The sequence below is a fragment of the Pseudophryne corroboree genome, chromosome 9 (assembly GCF_028390025.1).
Source record: "Pseudophryne corroboree isolate aPseCor3 chromosome 9, aPseCor3.hap2, whole genome shotgun sequence".
Lineage (NCBI taxonomy): Eukaryota > Metazoa > Chordata > Amphibia > Anura > Myobatrachidae > Pseudophryne > Pseudophryne corroboree.
Genome location: NC_086452.1, coordinates 122,143,781 through 122,166,025, shown reverse-complemented (window position 1 = coordinate 122,166,025; position 22,245 = coordinate 122,143,781). Strand labels below are relative to the sequence as shown.

General features: G+C 44.2%; 1 protein-coding gene across 1 annotated transcript in view; it reads left to right on the top strand.

Moving 5' to 3' along the window:
* Positions 1–21,991, top strand: part of LOC134956769 (uncharacterized) — a 69,577-nt gene extending 47,586 nt beyond the window's left edge. The window contains exons 15-16 of the mRNA XM_063938731.1: positions 19,691–19,777; positions 21,818–21,991. Coding sequence (XP_063794801.1) covers positions 19,691–19,759 — 69 coding nt within the window. The 3' untranslated portion in view covers positions 19,760–19,777; positions 21,818–21,991. The remainder of the gene's footprint in view (positions 1–19,690; positions 19,778–21,817) is intronic.
* The last annotated feature ends 254 nt before the right edge of the window (positions 21,992–22,245 follow it).

Sequence of the window (22,245 nt, the reverse complement as noted above, 5' to 3'; positions counted from 1 at the left end):
GCCCCCTTATCCCTTGCATGCCCTTAGGGCGTGCAATATTTTTATTGCTGCAGGTGGGGCAGGGGAGGGTGCAGGGGAGCCGGAGGAGGGAGAGGGACGGGTGTACACACATATAAATACACACACATATATATATATATACACACACACGTACATTAATTATATAGATGCACATGGTAATGACAGATGACAGACAGGGGGTGTGCAGTTTAATATAGTGCCATAAGGCATTAGCCGCTGAAGTGTGGCAATGAAGAGAGCAATGTGAGCGAGGAGTACGGGGAGCCGTGTCCTCTCGATCCCAGTGATCGCTGCTATGTTAGTGCTGTTGGTGCTGCCGCTGGGCCGCTCCCCCCTCCATGGCTGGAGCTGCTGTCTGGCCCCCAGGCTGCTGAGAGGCTGTTATCTTGTGGCTAATGCCTGAGCCTGCCATGGGGAGGAGAGACCGGTGCTGGATTTCCGAGAAGTCCCCGGGCCTGCGGGATGGCAGCCGGAGTCCAGCACTCACGTGGCCCGCTTCCTGCACCGCAGCCCCGGCCAGCCACGCTCCTGAGCCGCATGCCCAGAACATAATACAGGAGGGGCCGGCTCTGGTCGAATAAGGCCAGTGACCTTTCCTCCAGCACGAGGCTGGGAGAGGACGATCCAGCTAACACACCGCTGTCTGTGCTGGTGAGAATTCTACTTATACCCATCAGCAGTGCCGTAACTATACATTTTACCACTGTGTGCAAGAACCAGCATCAGCGCCCCCCTGCATATGTAAAACAGGGCCAGTGAGGGTTAAAAATATAGGGATGTGGCTTTATGGGGAAGGGGCGTGGCCACAAAATAATACCAATTCATATTACGCTGCACAGCAGTCCCCATTATTCAAATGACGTCGCACAGTAGCGCCATCTACACACATTACACCAGGTAGAGTCCCCTTTTACATATACCTCCGGGTAGAGTCTGTCACACATTGTGCCAGGTAGAGCCCCTTTTACACATTATGGCAGGTAGAGTCCCTGTCACACATTATGCCAGGTAGAGCCAGTCACACATTATGCCAGGTAGAGCCCCTTTTACACATTACTCCAGGTAGAGCCCCTATCACACATATTACACCAGGTAGATCCCCCTTTTACACGTTACGTCAGGCAGTGTCTCCTTTTACAGATTACAGAAGGTAGAGTCACAAAAGAGAGAGGGAGGGAGAGATAGGGTAGAAAGGAAAGAAAGGTGGCAGGTAGAGAGACAGAGAGAGTGGTAGGGAGGAGAGAGAGAGAGAGAGAGAGAGAGACTAACACATACGCAGCAGTACCTATGTGATGATTGCGCAGGCCAGAGCCGTAACTACGTGTGTGCCAAGGGGGCTTGGCACAAAGCGCAGTTGCCCTGGGGGCGCACGGCCAGCGGCATGTAATGAGTCAAATTGACTCATTACATGCCGCCTCTAAGTCTCTGCGCCGTGCGCCGCGCTGTGAAGCTAGAAGACATCAGCGCCAGAGGCAGCGGAGAAGGAGGAGGGAGGGGGAGCAGGGAGCCGCAGCAGCGCTATGTTATTGGTAGTAAGCGCCGCTGCAGCATCCCCCTCTCCTTCCGTATTGGCTACCCGGCAGCCAATACAGAAGGAGAGGGGGATGCTGCAGCGGCGCTTACTACCAATAACATAGCGCTGCTGCGGCTCCCTGCTCCCCCTCCCTCCTCCTCCTTCTCATCTCACTGCCTGCACCGAGGGAGCAGCACGAGGAGCCTGTCAGCGGGGAGAAGGTAAGTATACCCCCCCCCCTCTCTCTCTCTCTCTCTCTCTCTCTCTCTCTCTATCTCTCTCTCTCTGTCTCTCTCTCTCTGTCTCTCTCTCGGACACCGCCTGCCGCAATGTGTAAAAAATGGGACTGGCTGCCGCAATGTGTAAAATGGGACTGGCTGCCGCAATGTGTAAAAAATGGGACTGGCTGCCGCAATGTGTAAAAAATGGGACTGGCTGCCGCAATGTGTAAAAAATGGGACTGGCTGCCGCAATGTGTAAAAAAGGGGGATGGCTGCCGCAATGTGTAAAATGGGACTGGCTGCCGCAATGTGTAAAATGGGACTGGCTGCCGCAATGTGTAAAAAATGGGGACTGGCTGCCGCAATGTGTAAAATGGGGTCCTGGCTGCCGCAATGTGTAAAATGGGGCTGGCTGCCGCAATGTGTAAAAAGGGTCTATCTGCCGCAATGTGTAAAAAGGGGGACTGGCTGCCGTAATGTGTAAAAAGGGGGACTGGCTGCCGCAATGTGTATAAAGGGGGACACCGTCTGCCGTAATGTGTAAAAACGGGGACGCTGTCTGCTGTAATTGTAAAAAAGGGACGCTGTCTGCCGCAATGTGTAAAAAGAAGGACCGGCTGCCGCAATGTGTTAAAAGGGAGACTGGCTGCTGTAATGTGTAAAAAGGGGGACTGGCTGCCGCAATGTGTAAAAAGGGTCTATCTGCCGCAATGTATAAAAAGGGGGACTGGCTGCCGCAATGTGTAAAAAAAGGGTCTATCTGCCACAATGTGTAAAAAGGGGGCCTGGCTGCCGCAATGTGTAAGAAAGGGCCCTGGCTGCCGCAATGTGTAAAAAGGGAGACTGGCTGCCGCAATGTGTAAAAAGGGGGACTGGCTGCCGCAATGTGTAAAAAGGGGGACACTGTCTGCTGTAATGTATAAAAGGGGCTCTACCTGGTGTAGTGGCGCTACTGTGCAGCGTAATTTGAATAATGTAGACTACTGTGCACCGTAGTATGAATTGCTATTATTTTGTGGCCACGCCCCTTCCCCGTGAAGCCACGCCCCTATAATTTTTTTGCACGCCTCCGGCGCGCACTGCCCCTATCTTACATGGGGTGGGGGGGCGCCACTGTCGTTTCTTGCACACAGCGCTAAAATGCCTAGTTACGGCACTGGCGCAGGCAGCTAGAATATATATCAGCGGGCACCTGCTGTGCGTCCGGCAGACAAGCCGGGCACAATGTTACTTTATATGTTATAGTGGGCAGAGCTGCAGCTGTCGGTGGCCAATTGGGTTGGATGCAGATGGTGTGTAGCACCATCAGCCCACAGGTAGTTAAGGTCCTGTGCAGACTGTCCCCTTTCCCTACACATGCACTGAATGCAAATTGCTCCCTCCCTCACACACACACTTAGACTGCACATCACACAAACACAAAAAGAGGAAAAGGGATCTGTTTCCGGTGCACTATAGATTTAAAATATGACTTTTAGTCAGTTATTAAAATAAATTGTGTTTATTATTTCATCTGAAATCTTGCAATCGCATACAATTCATCTGTAAGATTTCAGATGAAATAATAAACATAATTTATTTTAATAACTGATTAAAAGTTATGTTTTAAATCTATAGTGCACCGGAAACAGATCCTCCTCCTTTTGTGTTTTTTCTCAACAATTACATGATCTGTGGTAGCAACTAGAGATGAGCGCCTGAAATTTTTCGGGTTTTGTGTTTTGGTTTTGGGTTCGGTTCCGCGGCCGTGTTTTGGGTTCGAACGCGTTTTGGCAAAACCTCACCGAATTTTTTTTGTCGGATTCGGGTGTGTTTTGGATTCGGGTGTTTTTTTCAAAAAACACTAAAAAACAGCTTAAATCATAGAATTTGGGGGTCATTTTGATCCCAAAGTATTATTAACCTCAAAAACCATAATTTACACTCATTTTCAGTCTATTCTGAATACCTCACACCTCACAATATTATTTTTAGTCCTAAAATTTGCACCGAGGTCGCTGTGTGAGTAAGATAAGCGACCCTAGTGGCCGACACAAACACCGGGCCCATCTAGGAGTGGCACTGCAGTGTCACGCAGGATGTCCCTTCCAAAAAACCCTCCCCAAACAGCACATGACGCAAAGAAAAAAAGAGGCGCAATGAGGTAGCTGTGTGAGTAAGATTAGCGACCCTAGTGGCCGACACAAACACCGGGCCCATCTAGGAGTGGCACTGCAGTGTCACGCAGGATGGCCCTTCCAAAAAACCCTCCCCAAACAGCACATGACGCAAAGAAAAAAAGAGGCGCAATGAGGTAGCTGACTGTGTGAGTAAGATTAGCGACCCTAGTGGCCGACACAAACACCGGGCACATCTAGGAGTGGCACTGCAGTGTCACGCAGGATGTCCCTTCCAAAAAACCCTCCCCAAACAGCACATGACGCAAAGAAAAAAAGAGGCGCAATGAGGTAGCTGTGTGAGTAAGATTAGCGACCCTAGTGGCCGACACAAACACCGGGCCCATCTAGGAGTGGCACTGCAGTGTCACGCAGGGTGTCCCTTCCAAAAAACCCACCCCAATCAGCACATGATGCAAAGAAAAAGAAAAGAAAAAAGAGGTGCAAGATGGAATTATCCTTGGGCCCTCCCACCCACCCTTATGTTGTATAAACAAAACAGGACATGCACACTTTAACCAACCCATCATTTCAGTGACAGGGTCTGCCACACGACTGTGACTGATATGACGGGTTGGTTTGGACCCCCCCCAAAAAAGAAGCAATTAATCTCTCCTTGCACAAACTGGCTCTACAGAGGCAAGATGTCCACCTCATCTTCACCCTCCGATATATCACCGTGTACATCCCCCTCCTCACAGATTATCAATTCGTCCCCACTGGAATCCACCATCTCAGCTCCCTGTGTACTTTGTGGAGGCAATTGCTGCTGGTCAATGTCTCCGCGGAGGAATTGATTATAATTCATTTTAATGAACATCATCTTCTCCACATTTTCTGGATGTAACCTCGTACGCCGATTGCTGACAAGGTGAGCGGCGGCACTAAACACTCTTTCGGAGTACACACTTGTGGGAGGGCAACTTAGGTAGAATAAAGCCAGTTTGTGCAAGGGCCTCCAAATTGCCTCTTTTTCCTGCCAGTATAAGTACGGACTGTGTGACGTGCCTACTTGGATGCGGTCACTCATATAATCCTCCACCATTCTATCAATGTTGAGAGAATCATATGCAGTGACAGTAGACGACATGTCCGTAATCGTTGTCAGGTCCTTCAGTCCGGACCAGATGTCAGCATCAGCAGTCGCTCCAGACTGCCCTGCATCACCGCCAGCGGGTGGGCTCGGAATTCTGAGCCTTTTCCTCGCACCCCCAGTTGCGGGAGAATGTGAAGGAGGAGATGTTGACAGGTCGCGTTCCGCTTGACTTGACAATTTTGTCACCAGCAGGTCTTTCAACCCCAGCAGACCTGTGTCTGCCGGAAAGAGAGATCCAAGGTAGGCTTTAAATCTAGGATCGAGCACGGTGGCCAAAATGTAGTGCTCTGATTTCAACAGATTGACCACCCGTGAATCCTTGTTAAGCGAATTGAGGGCTGCATCCACAAGTCCCACATGCCTAGCGGAATCGCTCCGTGTTAGCTCCTCCTTCAATGCCTCCAGCTTCTTCTGCAAAAGCCTGATGAGGGGAATGACCTGACTCAGGCTGGCAGTGTCTGAACTGACTTCACGTGTGGCAAGTTCAAAGGGCATCAGAACCTTGCACAACGTTGAAATCATTCTCCACTGCACTTGAGACAGGTGCATTCCACCTACTATATCGTGCTCAATTGTATAGGCTTGAATGGCCTTTTGCTGCTCCTCCAACCTCTGAAGCATATAGAGGGTTGAATTCCACCTCGTTACCACTTCTTGCTTCAGATGATGGCAGGGCAGGTTCAGTAGTTTTTGGTGGTGCTCCAGTTTTCTGTACGTGGTGCCTGTACGCCGAAAGTGTCCCGCAATTCTTCTGGCCACCGACAGCATCTCTTGCACGGCCCTGTCGTTTTTTAAAAAATTCTGCACCACCAAATTCAAGGTATGTGCAAAACATGGGACGTGCTGGAATTGGCCCAGATTTAATGCACACACAATATTGCTGGCGTTGTCCGATGCCACAAATCCACAGGAGAGTCCAATTGGGGTAAGCCATTCCGCGATGATCTTCCTCAGTTGCCGTAAGAGGTTTTCAGCTGTGTGCGTATTCTGGAAAGCGGTGATACAAAGCGTAGCCTGCCTAGGAAAGAGTTGGCGTTTGCGAGATGCTGCTACTGGTGCCGCCGCTGCTGTTCTTGCGGCGGGAGTCCATACATCTACCCAGTGGGCTGTCACAGTCATATAGTCCTGACCCTGCCCTGCTCCACTTGTCCACATGTCCGTGGTTAAGTGGACATTGGGTACAGCTGCATTTTTTAGGACACTGGTGACTCTTTTTCTGAGGTCTGTGTACATTTTCGGTATCGCCTGCCTAGAGAAATGGAACCTAGATGGTATTTGGTACCGGGGACACAGTACCTCCAACAAGTCTCTAGTTGGCTCTGCAGTAATGATGGATACCGGAACCACGTTTCTCACCACCCAGGATGCCAAGGCCTCAGTTATCCGCTTTGCAGTAGGATGACTGCTGTGATATTTCATCTTCCTCGCAAAGGACTGTTGAACAGTCAATTGCTTACTGGAAGTAGTACAAGTGGGCTTACGACTTCCCCTCTGGGATGACCATCGACTCCCAGCGGCAACAACAGCAGCGCCAGCAGCAGTAGGCGTTACACGCAAGGATGCATCGGAGGAATCCCAGGCAGGAGAGGACTCGTCAGACTTGCCAGTGACATGGCCTGCAGGACTATTGGCATTCCTGGGGAAGGAGGAAATTGACACTGAGGGAGTTGGTGGGGTGGTTTGCGTGAGCTTGGTTACAAGAGGAAGGGATTTACTGGTCAGTGGACTGCTTCCGCTGTCACCCAAAGTTTTTGAACTTGTCACTGACTTATTATGAATGCGCTGCAGGTGACGTATAAGGGAGGATGTTCCGAGGTGGTTAACGTCCTTACCCCTACTTATTACAGCTTGACAAAGGGAACACACGGCTTGACACCTGTTGTCCGCATTTGTGGTGAAATACCTCCACACCGAAGAGCTGATTTTTTTGGTATTTTCACCTGGCATGTCAACGGCCATATTCCTCCCACGGACAACAGGTGTCTCCCCGGGTGCCTGACTTAAACAAACCACCTCACCATCAGAATCCTCCTGGTCAATTTCCTCCCCAGCGCCAGCAACACCCATATCCTCCTCATCCTGGTGTACTTCAACACTGACATCTTCAATCTGACTATCAGGAACTGGACTGCGGGTGCTCCTTCCAGCACTTGCAGGGGGCATGCAAATAGTGGAAGGCGCATGCTCTTCACGTCCAGTGTTGGGAAGGTCAGGCATCGCAAACGACACAATTGGACTCTCCTTGTGGATTTGGGATTTCAAAGAACGCACAGTTCTTTGCGGTGCTTTTGCCAGCTTGAGTCTTTTCAGTTTTCTAGCGAGAGGCTGAGTGCTTCCATCCTCATGTGAAGCTGAACCACTAGCCATGAACATAGGCCAGGGCCTCAGCCGTTCCTTGCCACTCCGTGTGGTAAATGGCATATTGGCAAGTTTACGCTTCTCCTCCGACAATTTTATTTTAGGTTTTGGAGTCCTTTTTTTTCTGATATTTGGTGTTTTGGATTTGACATGCTCTGTACTATGACATTGGGCATCGGCCTTGGCAGACGACGTTGCTGGCATTTCATCGTCTCGGCCATGACTAGTGGCAGCAGCTTCAGCACGAGGTGGAAGTGGATCTTGATCTTTCCCTAATTTTGGAACCTCAACTTTTTTGTTCTCCATATTTTATAGGCAGAACTAAAAGGCACCTCAGGTAAACAATGGAGATGGATGGATTGGATACTAGTATACAATTATGGACGGACTGCCACGGTTAGGTGGTATAAAAAAACCACGGTTAGGTGGTATATATTATAATAATAATACAATTATGGATGGACGGACTGCCTGCCGACTGCCGACACAGAGGTAGCCACAGCCGTGAACTACCGCACTGTACACTGGTTGATAAAGAGATAGTAGTATACTCGTAACAATTAGGATGACACTATGACGGTATAAAGAATGAAAAAAAAACCACGGTTAGGTGGTAGGTATATAATAATAAATAATACAATTCTGGTCGGACGGACTGCCTGCCGTGTGCCGACACAGAGGTAGCCACAGCCGTGAACTACCGCACTGTACACTGGTTGATAAAGAGATAGTAGTATACTCGTAACAATTAGGATGACACTATGACAGTATAAAGAATGAAAAAAAAAACCACGGTTAGGTGGTAGGTATATAATAATAAATAATACAATTCTGGTCGGACGGACTGCCTGCCGTGTGCCGACACAGAGGTAGCCACAGCCGTGAACTACCGCACTGTACACTGGTTGATAAAGAGATAGTAGTATACTCGTAACAATTAGGATGACACTATGACGGTATAAAGAATGAAAAAAAAACCACGGTTAGGTGGTAGGTATATAATAATAAATAATACAATTCTGGTCGGACGGACTGCCTGCCGTGTGCCGACACAGAGGTAGCCACAGCCGTGAACTACCGCACTGTACACTGGTTGATAAAGAGATAGTAGTATACTCGTAACAATTAGGATGACACTATGACGGTATAAAGAATGAAAAAAAAACCACGGTTAGGTGGTAGGTATATAATAATAAATAATACAATTCTGGTCGGACGGACTGCCTGCCGTGTGCCGACACAGAGGTAGCCACAGCCGTGAACTACCGCACTGTACACTGGTTGATAAAGAGATAGTAGTATACTCGTAACAATTAGGATGACACTATGACGGTATAAAGAATGAAAAAAAAACCACGGTTAGGTGGTAGGTATATAATAATAAATAATAAAATTCTGGTCGGACGGACTGCCTGCCGTGTGCCGACACAGAGGTAGCCACAGCCGTGAACTACCGCACTGTACACTGGTTGATAAAGAGATAGTAGTATACTCGTAACAATTAGGATGACACTATGACGGTATAAAGAATGAAAAAAAAAACCACGGTTAGGTGGTAGGTATATAATAATAAATAATACAATTCTGGTCGGACGGACTGCCTGCCGTGTGCCGACACAGAGGTAGCCACAGCCGTGAACTACCGCACTGTACACTGGTTGATAAAGAGATAGTAGTATACTCGTAACAATTAGGATGACACTATGACGGTATAAAGAATGAAAAAAAAAACCACGGTTAGGTGGTAGGTATATAATAATAAATAATACAATTCTGGTCGGACGGACTGCCTGCCGTGTGCCGACACAGAGGTAGCCACAGCCGTGAACTACCGCACTGTACACTGGTTGATAAAGAGATAGTAGTATACTCGTAACAATTAGGATGACACTATGACGGTATAAAGAATGAAAAAAAAACCACGGTTAGGTGGTAGGTATATAATAATAAATAATACAATTCTGGTCGGACGGACTGCCTGCCGTGTGCCGACACAGAGGTAGCCACAGCCGTGAACTACCGCACTGTACACTGGTTGATAAAGAGATAGTAGTATACTCGTAACAATTAGGATGACACTATGACGGTATAAAGAATGAAAAAAAAACCACGGTTAGGTGGTAGGTATATAATAATAAATAATACAATTCTGGTCGGACGGACTGCCTGCCGTGTGCCGACACAGAGGTAGCCACAGCCGTGAACTACCGCACTGTACTGTGTCTGCTGCTAATATAGACTGGTTGATATTTAAAGAGATATTAGTAGTATACAACAATACTATACTGGTGGTCAGGCACTGGTCACCACTCCTGCAGCAAAAGTGTGCACTGTTAATTAATATAATTGTACTCCTGGCTCCTGCTAACAACCTGCAGTGCTCCCCAGTCTCCCCCACAATTAATTATAAGCTTTTAATTTATACATTGATGACTGTGCAGCACACTGGGCTGAGCTGAGTGCACACAGACTGAGTCACACTGTGTGACTGACTGTGCTGTGTATCGTTTTTTTTTTCAGGCAGAGAACGGATATAGCAGAGAGAAGTGAACGGATATATTATATTAAATAAAAGTTAACTAGCAACTGCACTGGTCACTGACTGTGGTAAACTAACTCTGTCTGCGACTCTGCACAATCTCTCTCTCTCTATCTAATCTATCTCTATTCTAATGGAGAGGACGCCAGACACGTCCTCTCCCTATCAATCTCAATGCACGAGTGAAAATGGCGGCGACGCGCGGCTCCTTATATAGAATCCGAGTCTCGCGATAGAATCCGAGCCTCGCGAGAATCCGACAGCGTCATGATGACGTTCGGGCGCGCTCGGGTTAACCGAGCAAGGCGGGAAGATCCGAGTCGCTCGGACCCGTGAAAAAAAACATGAAGTTCGGGCGGGTTCGGATTCCGAGGAACCGAACCCGCTCATCTCTAGTAGCAACCCCAACAACGGATATCAAATGTTATAAACAATTGACATTAGGGGTTTTAAATACTCAAATACATAACAAAGAAACATAGAGACAGTGAGGGTCATTCCGAGTTGATCGCTAGCTGCCGTTGTTCGCAGCGATCAGGCTAAAAATCTGCATTTCTGCAATGCGCAATACGCGTCGTACAGGTACAATGAGCATCGTGGGTTTGCACAGTCTAAAGAACATTCCTGTTGCACGGCTGAACGCAGGAAGATTGACATGAAGTGGGCGTTTCTGGGTGTCAACTGACCGTTTTCAGTGAGTGTTTGGAAAAACACAGGCGTGGCTGGGCGTTCGCTGGGCGGGTGTGTGACGTCAAAAGCCGTCCCTCCATCATTAGAATCAAAGCACACAAGGAATAACTACAGGACTGGTCTTGTTTTGCACAAAAAGATTTTGCAGGCGCTCTGCTGCACAAGCGTTCGCACATCTGCAAAGCAAAAATACACTCCCCAGTGGGCGGCGACAATGCGTTTGCACAGCTGCTAAAAACTGCTAGTGAACGATCAACTCGAAATGACCTCCATTGTTTCCTGTGCAACAACAATCCCTTCCCCTTTTCCTTTCAGCACATCACACAAACACACATGGACTGCAGAATGCCCCCCCCCCCCACACACACACACACACAGATTTGTGGTCTTATCCTCTAGCTTGTGTCCTTGCCCAGATGGGAGCGTGGACTGATCATGATGAACCTAAATTTTGGGAGTACCTGGAGCAAGGATTATTATCCCAATTCCCTTTGGATGATGTGCTGTGGGTTCCAGCAACTGAAGGGAAATGTGGCCATTGGGTCCAGTGTGGTACAATCCACGTGCAGGGCGTGGCTAGAACTTGTATCCAAAATGACTGAGGTCTCCCTCCCTTCCACTGACCTTTCACTAAGGGGTCTGGCCTGTCATACTGGATCTTCTGTTTGACACATGGATGTCCAGAGGGGTGGTGTCTCCGTGAGGTGACCGTGGCGGGCCCTTTACTGCCTTTTAATCAAATACAATCACAATTCTCCTTGTCTCATAAGGACTTTTACAAATTTCTCCAATTAAGAAATTGGTTGTCAGGACCCACACGGTCTCCCGGTGGAGTATCCACCATAACTAAATATGTGCATGATTTACTTATTAAAAAGGATAGTAGGGGGTGTATCACGCGGTGGTATAATCTTGCGACTGGATCTCAATCCCTCAAGAAATTCATGTCCCAGGTTGATTGGGAAGCTGATTTAGCCTGTACTATTTCAGATGAGGACTGGAAATCAATATTTCAAACCAGTTTTGACTGTGGAGATGCTTGTCCCATGCTGAATTATTTTACAAACTTCTTACCTGTTTATATTTAACACCTGCACGCCTACACGCCATGCAACCCTCTATCTCCAACCTATGTTGGCGAAATTGTGGCAATGTGTGAACGTTAACTTGTTACATATTTCTTGGTCATGCCCCACAATTACTAGCCTATGGAACTTGGTGTTTACACTTATCTCAAGAGTCCTAGGATTTCCGGTATCCCCTCATCCGAAGTTAGCTCTGCGCCATGTATATTTTGGTGACCTTTACGCCGAACGACTGATACATAATGGGCCATACACAGTACTTATTGCAGCAAAACTTCTGTTAGCCCATCACTGGCATACACAAACTGTCCCCACTATTGAAGCTATCGGAAATATGACCCAATCCCATTATGAGTTTGAAACAGCAGGGGCTACTTATTACTCTTCAGCCACTTGTCACTGGCTGCGCTGGTTCCTGTGGAGCAATTATTGGTTAATGAGAGCCCCTGGGCTGGCCGGTAGACCGTTCTCACTGGATATGAACCAGTAATTGTATATTCTTCTGTGTATGCATATGATCAAGCCGGTAACTTGACATTTTCTTCTTCTACTATATTATTATATCATTATATTACTATGTACATTGATTCGTATGTATTTCCATGTGATTTTTATCTTGGACCTAGATGCATTTTGTATGCTCTTTGCTCATTTGTGTGTACCGTCAACCCCTTCCCCCTGTCTCCACTTTTTTTCTGTACCTGCCTATATCCATTACTATTAAAACTCAATATAAATATGGTATGAAAAAAAATACATTTAAAGACAAAAGGTAAATTGAACTAAATAAAAATAAATGAATATGTTGTAGTGGAAGGTAACTGTATTGCCCTCCCTTTTCTTAAATGTTGGTACTGGTACCAACAGCACCCTGCCCTATTTCCAAAACATTAATTCTCAAATTACAATCCTACTTATTATCGGAGATGTAACCTGCACTCATTGGCAAAAAATTAGAATTACAGTAGGAATAGTATGAAGTTCTAGAGATGTGCTGTGGACACTTTTCAGGTTTTGCGTTTTGGTTTTGCGTTTTGGTTTTGGATCTGGATCTCCATTCGTGTTTTGGATCTGGATTGGTTTTGCCAAAACCACCCTTTTGGATTTTGGTTTTGGATCTAAATGTTTTTTTTAAAAAGATACATAAAAACAGCTAAAATCACAGAGTTTGGGGGTAATTGTGATCCTACGGTATTATTAATCTCAATAACATTCATTTCTACTCATTTCCAGTCTATTCTGAACACCTCACAATATTGTTTTTAGGCCAAAAGGTTGCACCGAGGTAGCTGGATGACTAAGCTAAGTGACACAAGTAGGCGGCAAAAACACCATGCCCATCTAGGAGTGGCACTGCATTGCAGACAGTATAGCAGTTTTACAAACTAGGCCCCAAAGAGCACATATTGCAAAGATAAAAAAGAGGCGCACTATGGAATTGTCCTTGGCCCTCCCACCCACCCTTATGTTATTTAAACAGGACATGCACAGTTTAATAAACCCATCATTTCAGAAAACAGGTGGTCCCCCTGGAAAAAGCTCATCAAATGCTCCAAATCATAGATAGCTAAAAACATACCACCTACATATTTGATGACTTTTCACATTATGAGAAGAGGCAAGGATCAAGGTTGGATATTTTCCCCTCCATGCAGTCTGGAGACTTATTTTGTTAAAATCTTGTGGGTTTCTTTTTATCAATTTTTTATTGCATTTTTATTTACATATTTTGTGGCAGATGCCTTATTTTTGTTTTTCACAGCTCCCAGTTACACGCATGTGAGCATACCTGTGTGTCCCAGTTACACGCATGTGAGCAAACCTGTCTGTCTTCTTATTTTTTTCATATTTAATTTTTAAATAAAGCAGCCTTAGATGTTTTAGCAGCCCCTCCTGAGCCCCCACAGCAGCCCCAGATGGGACAAGTTGAGTTCGGGTGGGTTCTGTACAGTACTAAGGAGGACTGTGCAGTGAATGTTTTGCTATTGAGCCCGTGCCTAGTGGATCTTACCACTCAACAGTCAAAAATCATTTCATACTATAAGCAGGACTGTGGGAGGAACAATGCTAACCTCTGTGCCCACAGCATGCCACAGTCTGGCAAGCGAGACATCTTCCTGGCTGTAAGCCACCATGAGATTCCATACTGGGCCTTATTCAGTAACTGTTTGTGCCTCACAGCAGCTCCTGGCCCATCTAGTGCTGCAGTGCAATGGAAAGCTGATGCAATGCAGGATCACTGAAATTCTGTTTAACACCGCAAGGTCTTGCGACAGCCCTATGCAGCCCATAGGAAAAGAACCCTGTACAACAAATGCGCATCCTGTAAATAAATAATCCCAAAATGTGGAACATTAATAATAAATCAAAATTAAGGTTGACTAATGGAGCCATTCATTTGAGTGAATCCCTAACATGAAATAATTGATAAGAACCTCTCTCTAATACTCCAGCTGAAAATCTCTCTTCTACCTCTCCTGCAGTTGCGCTGGATTATGATTCTGTCTCTTCTGAGATTGACTGATTTTGGCCACAAATGTGGTCTCATTGGGAAACACTTCATCAAAATTGCAATTTCCATTACCACCTTTGTGGCTATGTTTTCAAAAATATGTTTGTGTTGTTTAAGCTTGTTTCATATGTGTTCTAGGCTTTCATTTAAACCAAGTACAGCAGCACCACTAGAATTATACGGCAGCACATCTGTATTTATACAGCATAGGAAGCACACTTTTACAAACATCAATTATATCGACAGGGTGTGCCACACAACTGTGGCTGAAATGATTGGTTTGTTTGGGGCCCCAACAAAAAAGAAGCAATTAATCTCTCCTTGTGCAAACTGGCTCTACAGTGGCAATATGTCATCCTCATCCTCAGATTCCCCCTTTCAGTGTTTACATCCTCACAGAGAAATAATATTCAAACATACCACATCATTTAGGTGTCAGTGGACTGCTTATGCTATTACCCAAAGTTTCTGAACTTGACAATGACTTATGATGAATGCACTACAGGTATCGTATAAGGAAGGATGTTCCTAAGTGGTTAACGTCCTTACCCCTACTTATTATGGATTGACAAAGGCAATCAATGGCGTGACACCTGTGGAGAAATAATTCCACACCAAAGGGGTGGCTTTTTTTGGTATTTTGCCCAGGCATGACAATGGACTTTTTCATCCCATGGCCAACAACTGTCTCCACTGGTGCCTTATTCACACAAACCACATCACCATCAGAATCCTCATTGTCAACTTCCTCCTCAGCGCCAGCTACACTAATATCCTCCTCATCCTGGTGTACTTCTACAGTGACAGCCTCAATATCAATATCAGCAACTGGACTGGAGGTGCTCCTCCCAGTACTTGCAGAGGGCGTGCAAATGGTGGTAGGAGCCTCCTCTTCCCATACAGTGTTGTGAAGACCAGGCCTAGATATCGCAGCCATGGACAGTACCAGCACCCCTGTATTTTCACAACACCCCTGTAATTTTACAGCTCAAAAGGCAAGGCCAGTGTACATTTACTTTCACTGTACCCCTGTATTTTACAGCATGCAGGTGCAGTGTACTTTTATTTTAACAGCCGCACCCCAGTATTTTTACAGTATACAGGACCAGTGTACTTTTATTGTAACAGCAGCACCCCTGAATTTTTAAAGCATACAGGACAAGTGTACTTTCATTTTAACAGCACCACCCCGTATTTTTACAGCATACAGGGCCAGTGTACTTTTATTTTAATAGCAACACCCCTGTATTTTTACTACAGCACACAGAACCAGTGTACTTTTATTTTAACAGCAGCACCCCTGTATTTTTACAGTATATAGGACCAGTGTACTTTCATTAAAACAGCAGCAACCCTGTATTTTACAGCATACAGGACCAATGTACTTTTATTTTAACAGCAGCACCCTGTATTTTCACAGCATACAGGGCCAGTGTACTTTCATTTTAACAGCAGCACCCCTGTATTTTTACTACAGCATACAGGACCAGTGTACTTTTATTTTAACAGCAGCACCCCTGTATTTTGAAAGCATACAGAACCAGTGTACTTTTATTTTAACAGCATCACTCCTGTATTTTTACTACAGCATATAGGACCAGTGTACTTTTATTATAACAGCAGCACCCCTGTATTTTTAAAGCATACAGGACCAGTGTACTTTTATTTTAACAGCATCACACCTGTATTTTTACTACAGCATACAGGACCAGTGTAATATTATTTCAACAGCAGCACCCCTAAATCTTTAGTAAAGCATACAGGACCAGTGTATGTTTATTTTAACAGCAGCAACCCTGTGTTTTTACAGCATACAGGACTAGTGTACTTTTATTGTAACAGCAGCACCCCTGAATTTTTAAAGCATACAGGACAAGTGTACTTTTATTTTAACAGCACCACCCTGTATTTTTACAGCATACAGGGCCAGTGAACTTTTATTTTAACAGCAACACCCCTGTATTTTTACAGTATATAGGACCAGTGTACTTTCATTAAAACAGCAGCGCCCCTGTATTTCACAGCATACAGGACCAGTGTACTTTTATTTTAACAGCAGCACCCTGTATTTTCACCGCATACAGGGCCAGTGTACTTTCATTTTAACAGCAGCACCCCTGTATTTTTACTACAGCATACAGGACCAGTGTACTTTTATTTTAACAGCAGCACCCCTGTATTTTGAAAGCATACAGGACCAGTGTACTTTTATTTTAACAACATCACCCCTGTATCTTTCAGCATACAGAACCAGTGTACTTTTATTTTAACAGCATCACTCCTGTATTTTTACTACAGCATACAGGACCAGTGTACTTTTATTATAACAGCAGCACCCCTGTATTTTTAAAACATACAGGACCAGTGTACTTTTATTTTAACAGCATCACACCTGTATTTTTACTACAGCATACAGGACCAGTGTAATTTTGTTTCAACAGCAGCACCCCTAAATCTTTAGTAAAGCATATAGGACCAGTGTATGTTTATTTTAACAGCAGCAACCCTGTATTTTTACAGCACACAGGACCAGTGTACTTTTATTGTAACAGCAGCACCCCTGAATTTTTAAAGCATACAGGACAAGTGTACTTTTATTTTAACAGCACCACCCTGTATTTTTAAAGCATACAGGGCCAGTGTACTTTTATTTTAACAGCAACACCCCTATATTTTTACTGCAGCACACAGAACCAGTGTACTTTTATTTTAACAGCAGCATCCCTGTATTTTTACAGTATACAGGACCAGTGTACTGTTATTTTAACAGCCGCACCCCTGTATTTTTACAACATACAGGACCAGTGTACTTTCATTTTAACAGCAGAACCCCTGTATTTTACATCATACAGGACCAGTGTACTTTTATTTTAACAGCAGCAACCCTGTATTTTTACAGCATACAGGGCCAGTGTACTTTCATTTTAACAGCAGCACCCCTGTATTTTTACTACAGCATACAGGACCAGTGTACTTTTATTTTAACAGCAGCACCCCTGTATTTTGAAAGCATACAGGACCAGTGTACTTTTATTTTAACAACATCACCCCTGTATCTTTCAGCATACAGAGCCAGTGTACTTTTATTTTAACAGCATCACTCCTGTATTTTTACTACAGCATACAGGACCAGTGTACTTTTATTATAACAGCAGCACCCCTGTATTTTTAAAGCATACAGGACCAGTGTACTTTTATTTTAACTGCATCACCCCTGTGTTTTTACTACAGCATACAGGACCAGTGTAATTTTATTATAACAGCAGCACCCCTATATTTTTAGTACAGCATACAGGACCAGTGTATGTTTATTTTAACAGCAGCACCCCTGTGTTTTTACAGCATACAGGACCCATGTACATTTATTTTCACAGCAGCACCCCAGATTATTTACAGCATACAAGACAAGGCCAGTGTACATTTATTTTCACTGCACCCCAGAATTTGTACAGCATACAAGAAAGGGCCAGTGTACATTTATTTTAACTGCACCCCAGAATTTGTACAGCATAAAAGACAGGGTCAGTGTACATTTATTTACACTGTACCCCTGAATTTTTACAGGCAGCACCCCTGTATTTTAACTGCATACAGGAGGACAGTGCCCCTGCCCCCTGTACAACACAGTGACAGCCAGGACAACAACACCCATGTACAGCTGCAGCACCCATAACAGCACATGAAACACTAGTGACAGCCAGGACAGCACCCCTAACAGCACATTGACACCACAGTGACAGGAACTGGAACAGCACCCCTACAGAGAACACACTGACCCTACCCGATGCCACCACCCACAGAGAGAGACAGAGGTCTGTCTCCCTCACTCTCCAAGTCCAGAGTTAAAATGGCAGTGACGTGCAGCTGTTTATATGGAATCCAAAAGAGTCCGACAGTTGGATGATGACGTTTTGCCTTGTTTTGGTTTCCGAGTCCAGTGGGAAGTTCCAAGCTGGGCTCGGATTCTGGCTTGGAATGTGATGTTTGGGGGGGTTCGGTTCTCTGAGAACTGAACCCGCTCATCTCTAGTATTAACTACTCCGAGATCATGGGCTCAGTGAATCTGATTTGAAACTTAAAGAATATAACTAGGTGATGATCATCTGCCTTAGTGATACTAGCCCAGAGCAGTAAGAGTTCATTTACCGGAGTCAGAATGATATACCGGTGGCCTGGATGGCGTCTGTCAGTATACCATCAGCAGCATCCCAGCCACCAGTATGCCGGCATCGAGGCGAGTTATAGAAAGCTCCTTACGGGCTCGCTGCACTCACCGTGATGCAGGCAAGATGGCTCGCTGCGCTCGCCACAGGTTATGTTCTCCCTCTATTGATGTTGTGGACACCCATAGAGGGAGAATAGCCTGTGCTGCCAGGATTCCGGCATCGGCATTTCACTGCTTGTCAGGATTCCAGTATCTGTATTGTGATTGCCGGGATCCCGACTAGCGGTATGTTAACCGCTTCCCCATTTACCACTTTACTGAACCAGTCTCTGTAGACACTTGAGACAGTTTACCCAGATTTCAGCTATTCAAAACTTATTTCAAAATATTTTTTTCTAAAGTATAAAAACATTAAATATGAAAAAATAATATAGTCTAAGAATACAGCGTTTTTTAAGTGATTTTGATCAGTTTTTGCCATCCTGAAATGGAGGTATTGTAACATAACAAGTATTGTGGTGGTACACATAAATATCTGTACCATCTGTAGGGGTTTTCACCAGCAGCGACCCTTTTCTCTATAGTGTAAAGGAAAATTAAAAAAAACCTACCACCAGCAAAAACACCTGCATTTGCAGATAATAGAACATTTCACTCTTTGATAAATCTGTGCAAACAGTGTTTTTTTTTATTTGTATGAGATTACAATCCACTGGATTGGGGATTCCTGTTACACAGGAAATGCCCCTCTTTTACCTGTGCGATATGTGGGATTCACAAAGGAGTACATGGTTTTACTAATGGGACAGCTAAACCATGGCTGTTCTGGTAATTATGGTGATATTTATTAAGAACACAATCCTTTCTTTCATCATTGAAACTTTTTCCATGTTTACAAAGCATTGTTGATTTTGCTGTTTATAGAAATATTCTATCTTTATAGACTTTTCATTTTTATTCAGTTATAATATATATTGATTAAATGTAAAATTAATTTTAAATGTATACAATTATTCTGGTTACAGAATTATCAATACAATAATGTAATATAGCAAACAGATTTACTGAGATCATTTCTATTAAATAAAAGAGCTACTGTATGAAAACAAAATTGGGGAGTTTGGCGAAGCAAGTTAACTAATTTATTGAGTAAGCAAATGTTTTATGATGCCAAGGGTCCCATGTTTAATAAAAGCTCAACATTTTAACTTATGTTTTAACTAAGGGTTTGCTACTTATTTTTGAAATATCAATGAATATTGGCCAAATACAGTATATTATGGCAGTTGTCAATAATAATAATAATAAATGTAATTTTATTTATTCATAACCAGGCAAAAGCTATTGATGACCTTCTTGGTAAGAAGCCAGGTGGTGGAGGACTTTTGGGGAATTTATTGTGAAGAATAATACAAGTTTATGTAAGTTCCATGTTATGAAGCAAAAAAAAAAAAGGTTCCTTAAATGCAACATATTTAGGTTTGCTAGCGATTTCTAGTAAGATTTTTTTGGGATAAACTTTATTTACCGCCTTAAGGACCAAATGTATTGCACACATCAATGAACAGCCCAGCATTGTGATTTTCTACTGGAGTATTACAAGCAGATTTTTTTCTTTTTCTTTTGTGGTAGCGTATGGAGTAATAATCACATGCAAAAAATAAAAAGAGAGAGAAACATGCAAATGTACACTTTCTAAGGTGTAGATTTACTAAACTTCTAAATTTAAAAAGTGGAGTGGAGGTGTTGCCAATCAGATCGATCGCTCTCTTTCTCTCTCCCTCTCTCCATCTCACCCTCTCCCTTTGTCTCTCTCTTGCTCTCTTTCTCTCCCTCTCCTTTTCTTTTGCTCACTGTTACACATAATGGACATGGGTATATACATTTTTTGCATTAATACGAGGTACAAAAGCATAGATCTTACAGTATGCATAAAATACGTTCACTACTTATACCCCTTACAGATTCCCAGAGCAAGTTTGCAACCGGGAATTTGTACACGGGTGCTTCCCAGATGCAACCTGGCTTGAGACCCCTTTCAGACTTGCGGCCCCACCCGGCATATTGCTGGGTTTGTGAGGTCACTGCTGGCACTACAGGAGGCAGCACTTGGAGATGATTATTTCCAAGAGTCGCCTCCTCCTATGCAGAGAACAGGTGTTAGGTCACCTTGACCCGGCTTACCCGTTCACACTGCACTGCATCCGGGTCGGTTCCTGCTTCTACCCAGGTCACGACCTGGGATGAAATGCCGGGACGCTTTACCTGGGATATTCCTTCAAGACCCTTTCAGACTAAGCAAAGTCCCTGGTTAATGCACATTCACATGCAATAACCCAGGAAGTTTATACAAGTCTAAAAGGGGTATAAATGGTTGCAGAGTGTATCTATTTACGGTGCTGCAAAATAATCTAATGAACATTTAGTTTATAATGATGCTTATATGAACGTACCCAAAACATCCCTTTAAGGATCATTGGGAAACCTCAGTCTAATTACGTTGTGGGGAAATAAATGATTCATATGGCAAATAAAAAGACACCAGATTATGTTGTACCAGAATCATACATTGTACCCTCAAATTGCAGAGATAAATACCATAACATAAACCGTAGTTTGAATTATAAAAGCTGGTATCCGATTTGTTGCAATGGGTTATCGCTCCAGTGTGTCCTGTTTTAGATTTGCTTGTTAATGGATTTTAAATAAAGCATTATACGATGTTAGCACTCTGATAAAATTAGTGATGGGCGGATTCGGTTTTACTCGGTTTTACTCGGTTCTCAAAACCGAATCTTATTGACTCACTGATGTCACGTGTTTTGGATAGCCAATAAGATTCGGTTTTGAGAACCGAGTAAAACCGAGTAAAACCGAATCCGCTCATCACTAGATAAAATAGAGGCTTAAAACCTTGCAATTTCAGAGGGGTGTACTACGTTTTAACGATGCTCGGGATCCCAGCGCCCAGCATACTAGCACTGGGATCCCAACCGCCGGAATTCCGGCAGCATGGCGAGCGCAAAAGAACCCCTTGTGGGCATGGTGGCGTGCTACGCGCATCACGCTATTTATTCTCTCTCCAGGGGTGTCGTGGACGCCACAAGGGGGAGAATAGTTGTCAGTATGCTGGCTGACGGAATCCCGGCGCTGGTATGCTGAGCGATGGGATCCCAACTGCCGACATATCGAATGTCTCCCATTTTAGAGGTCTTTTGATTCCCATGCTTGTTCATACATCTAACATATTTTCCTTTATATACAATTAAAGCCACAGAGCCAAATCTGTCATTCAGCCTTTCAACAATGTCAGAAATGTGGTTATAGAAGCTGCCCGCTTTGTGACAAAAGGACCAAATTACCTCTTTGGCTCACACCAGTTTACAAAGCTCCCACAATACTTGATTATTGAGTATTATCTCATTGAGTACTCAGTTTAATAACAATTTTATCTTTTACAGATTCACCGACTGTCAACAATGAAATTCGTCAACTTCTAATGAAATCAATAATTGCCAAGAAATCTTTTTTTCAGTGTCAAGGAAATTTACATTTATTATCTCTCTGTATTACATTATAATCAAAATCTGCATTCACTCTTCTATTCCTGAGATGAATACCTAATAAATTCATTGCAAACCAATATAAAGTATGTGAGATTATATTCTTTCAAAGAATTGTCCAGTGAAGAAGTAAATGATGGGACTGAGCAATGGCTGGATGGGAATTGTTGGTAAATATGCTGCAGGTTCGATGAAGGGTCAGATGTAGTAACATCCGAATTCAGCGGCTGTGCATGATTCTTGGTGAGCACAGACATTTTTTAAAAGGACAATCACTTACAAGGCATGGTTGTGCCTTGCAAGTGATTGCTCCTTTAAAAAAAAGT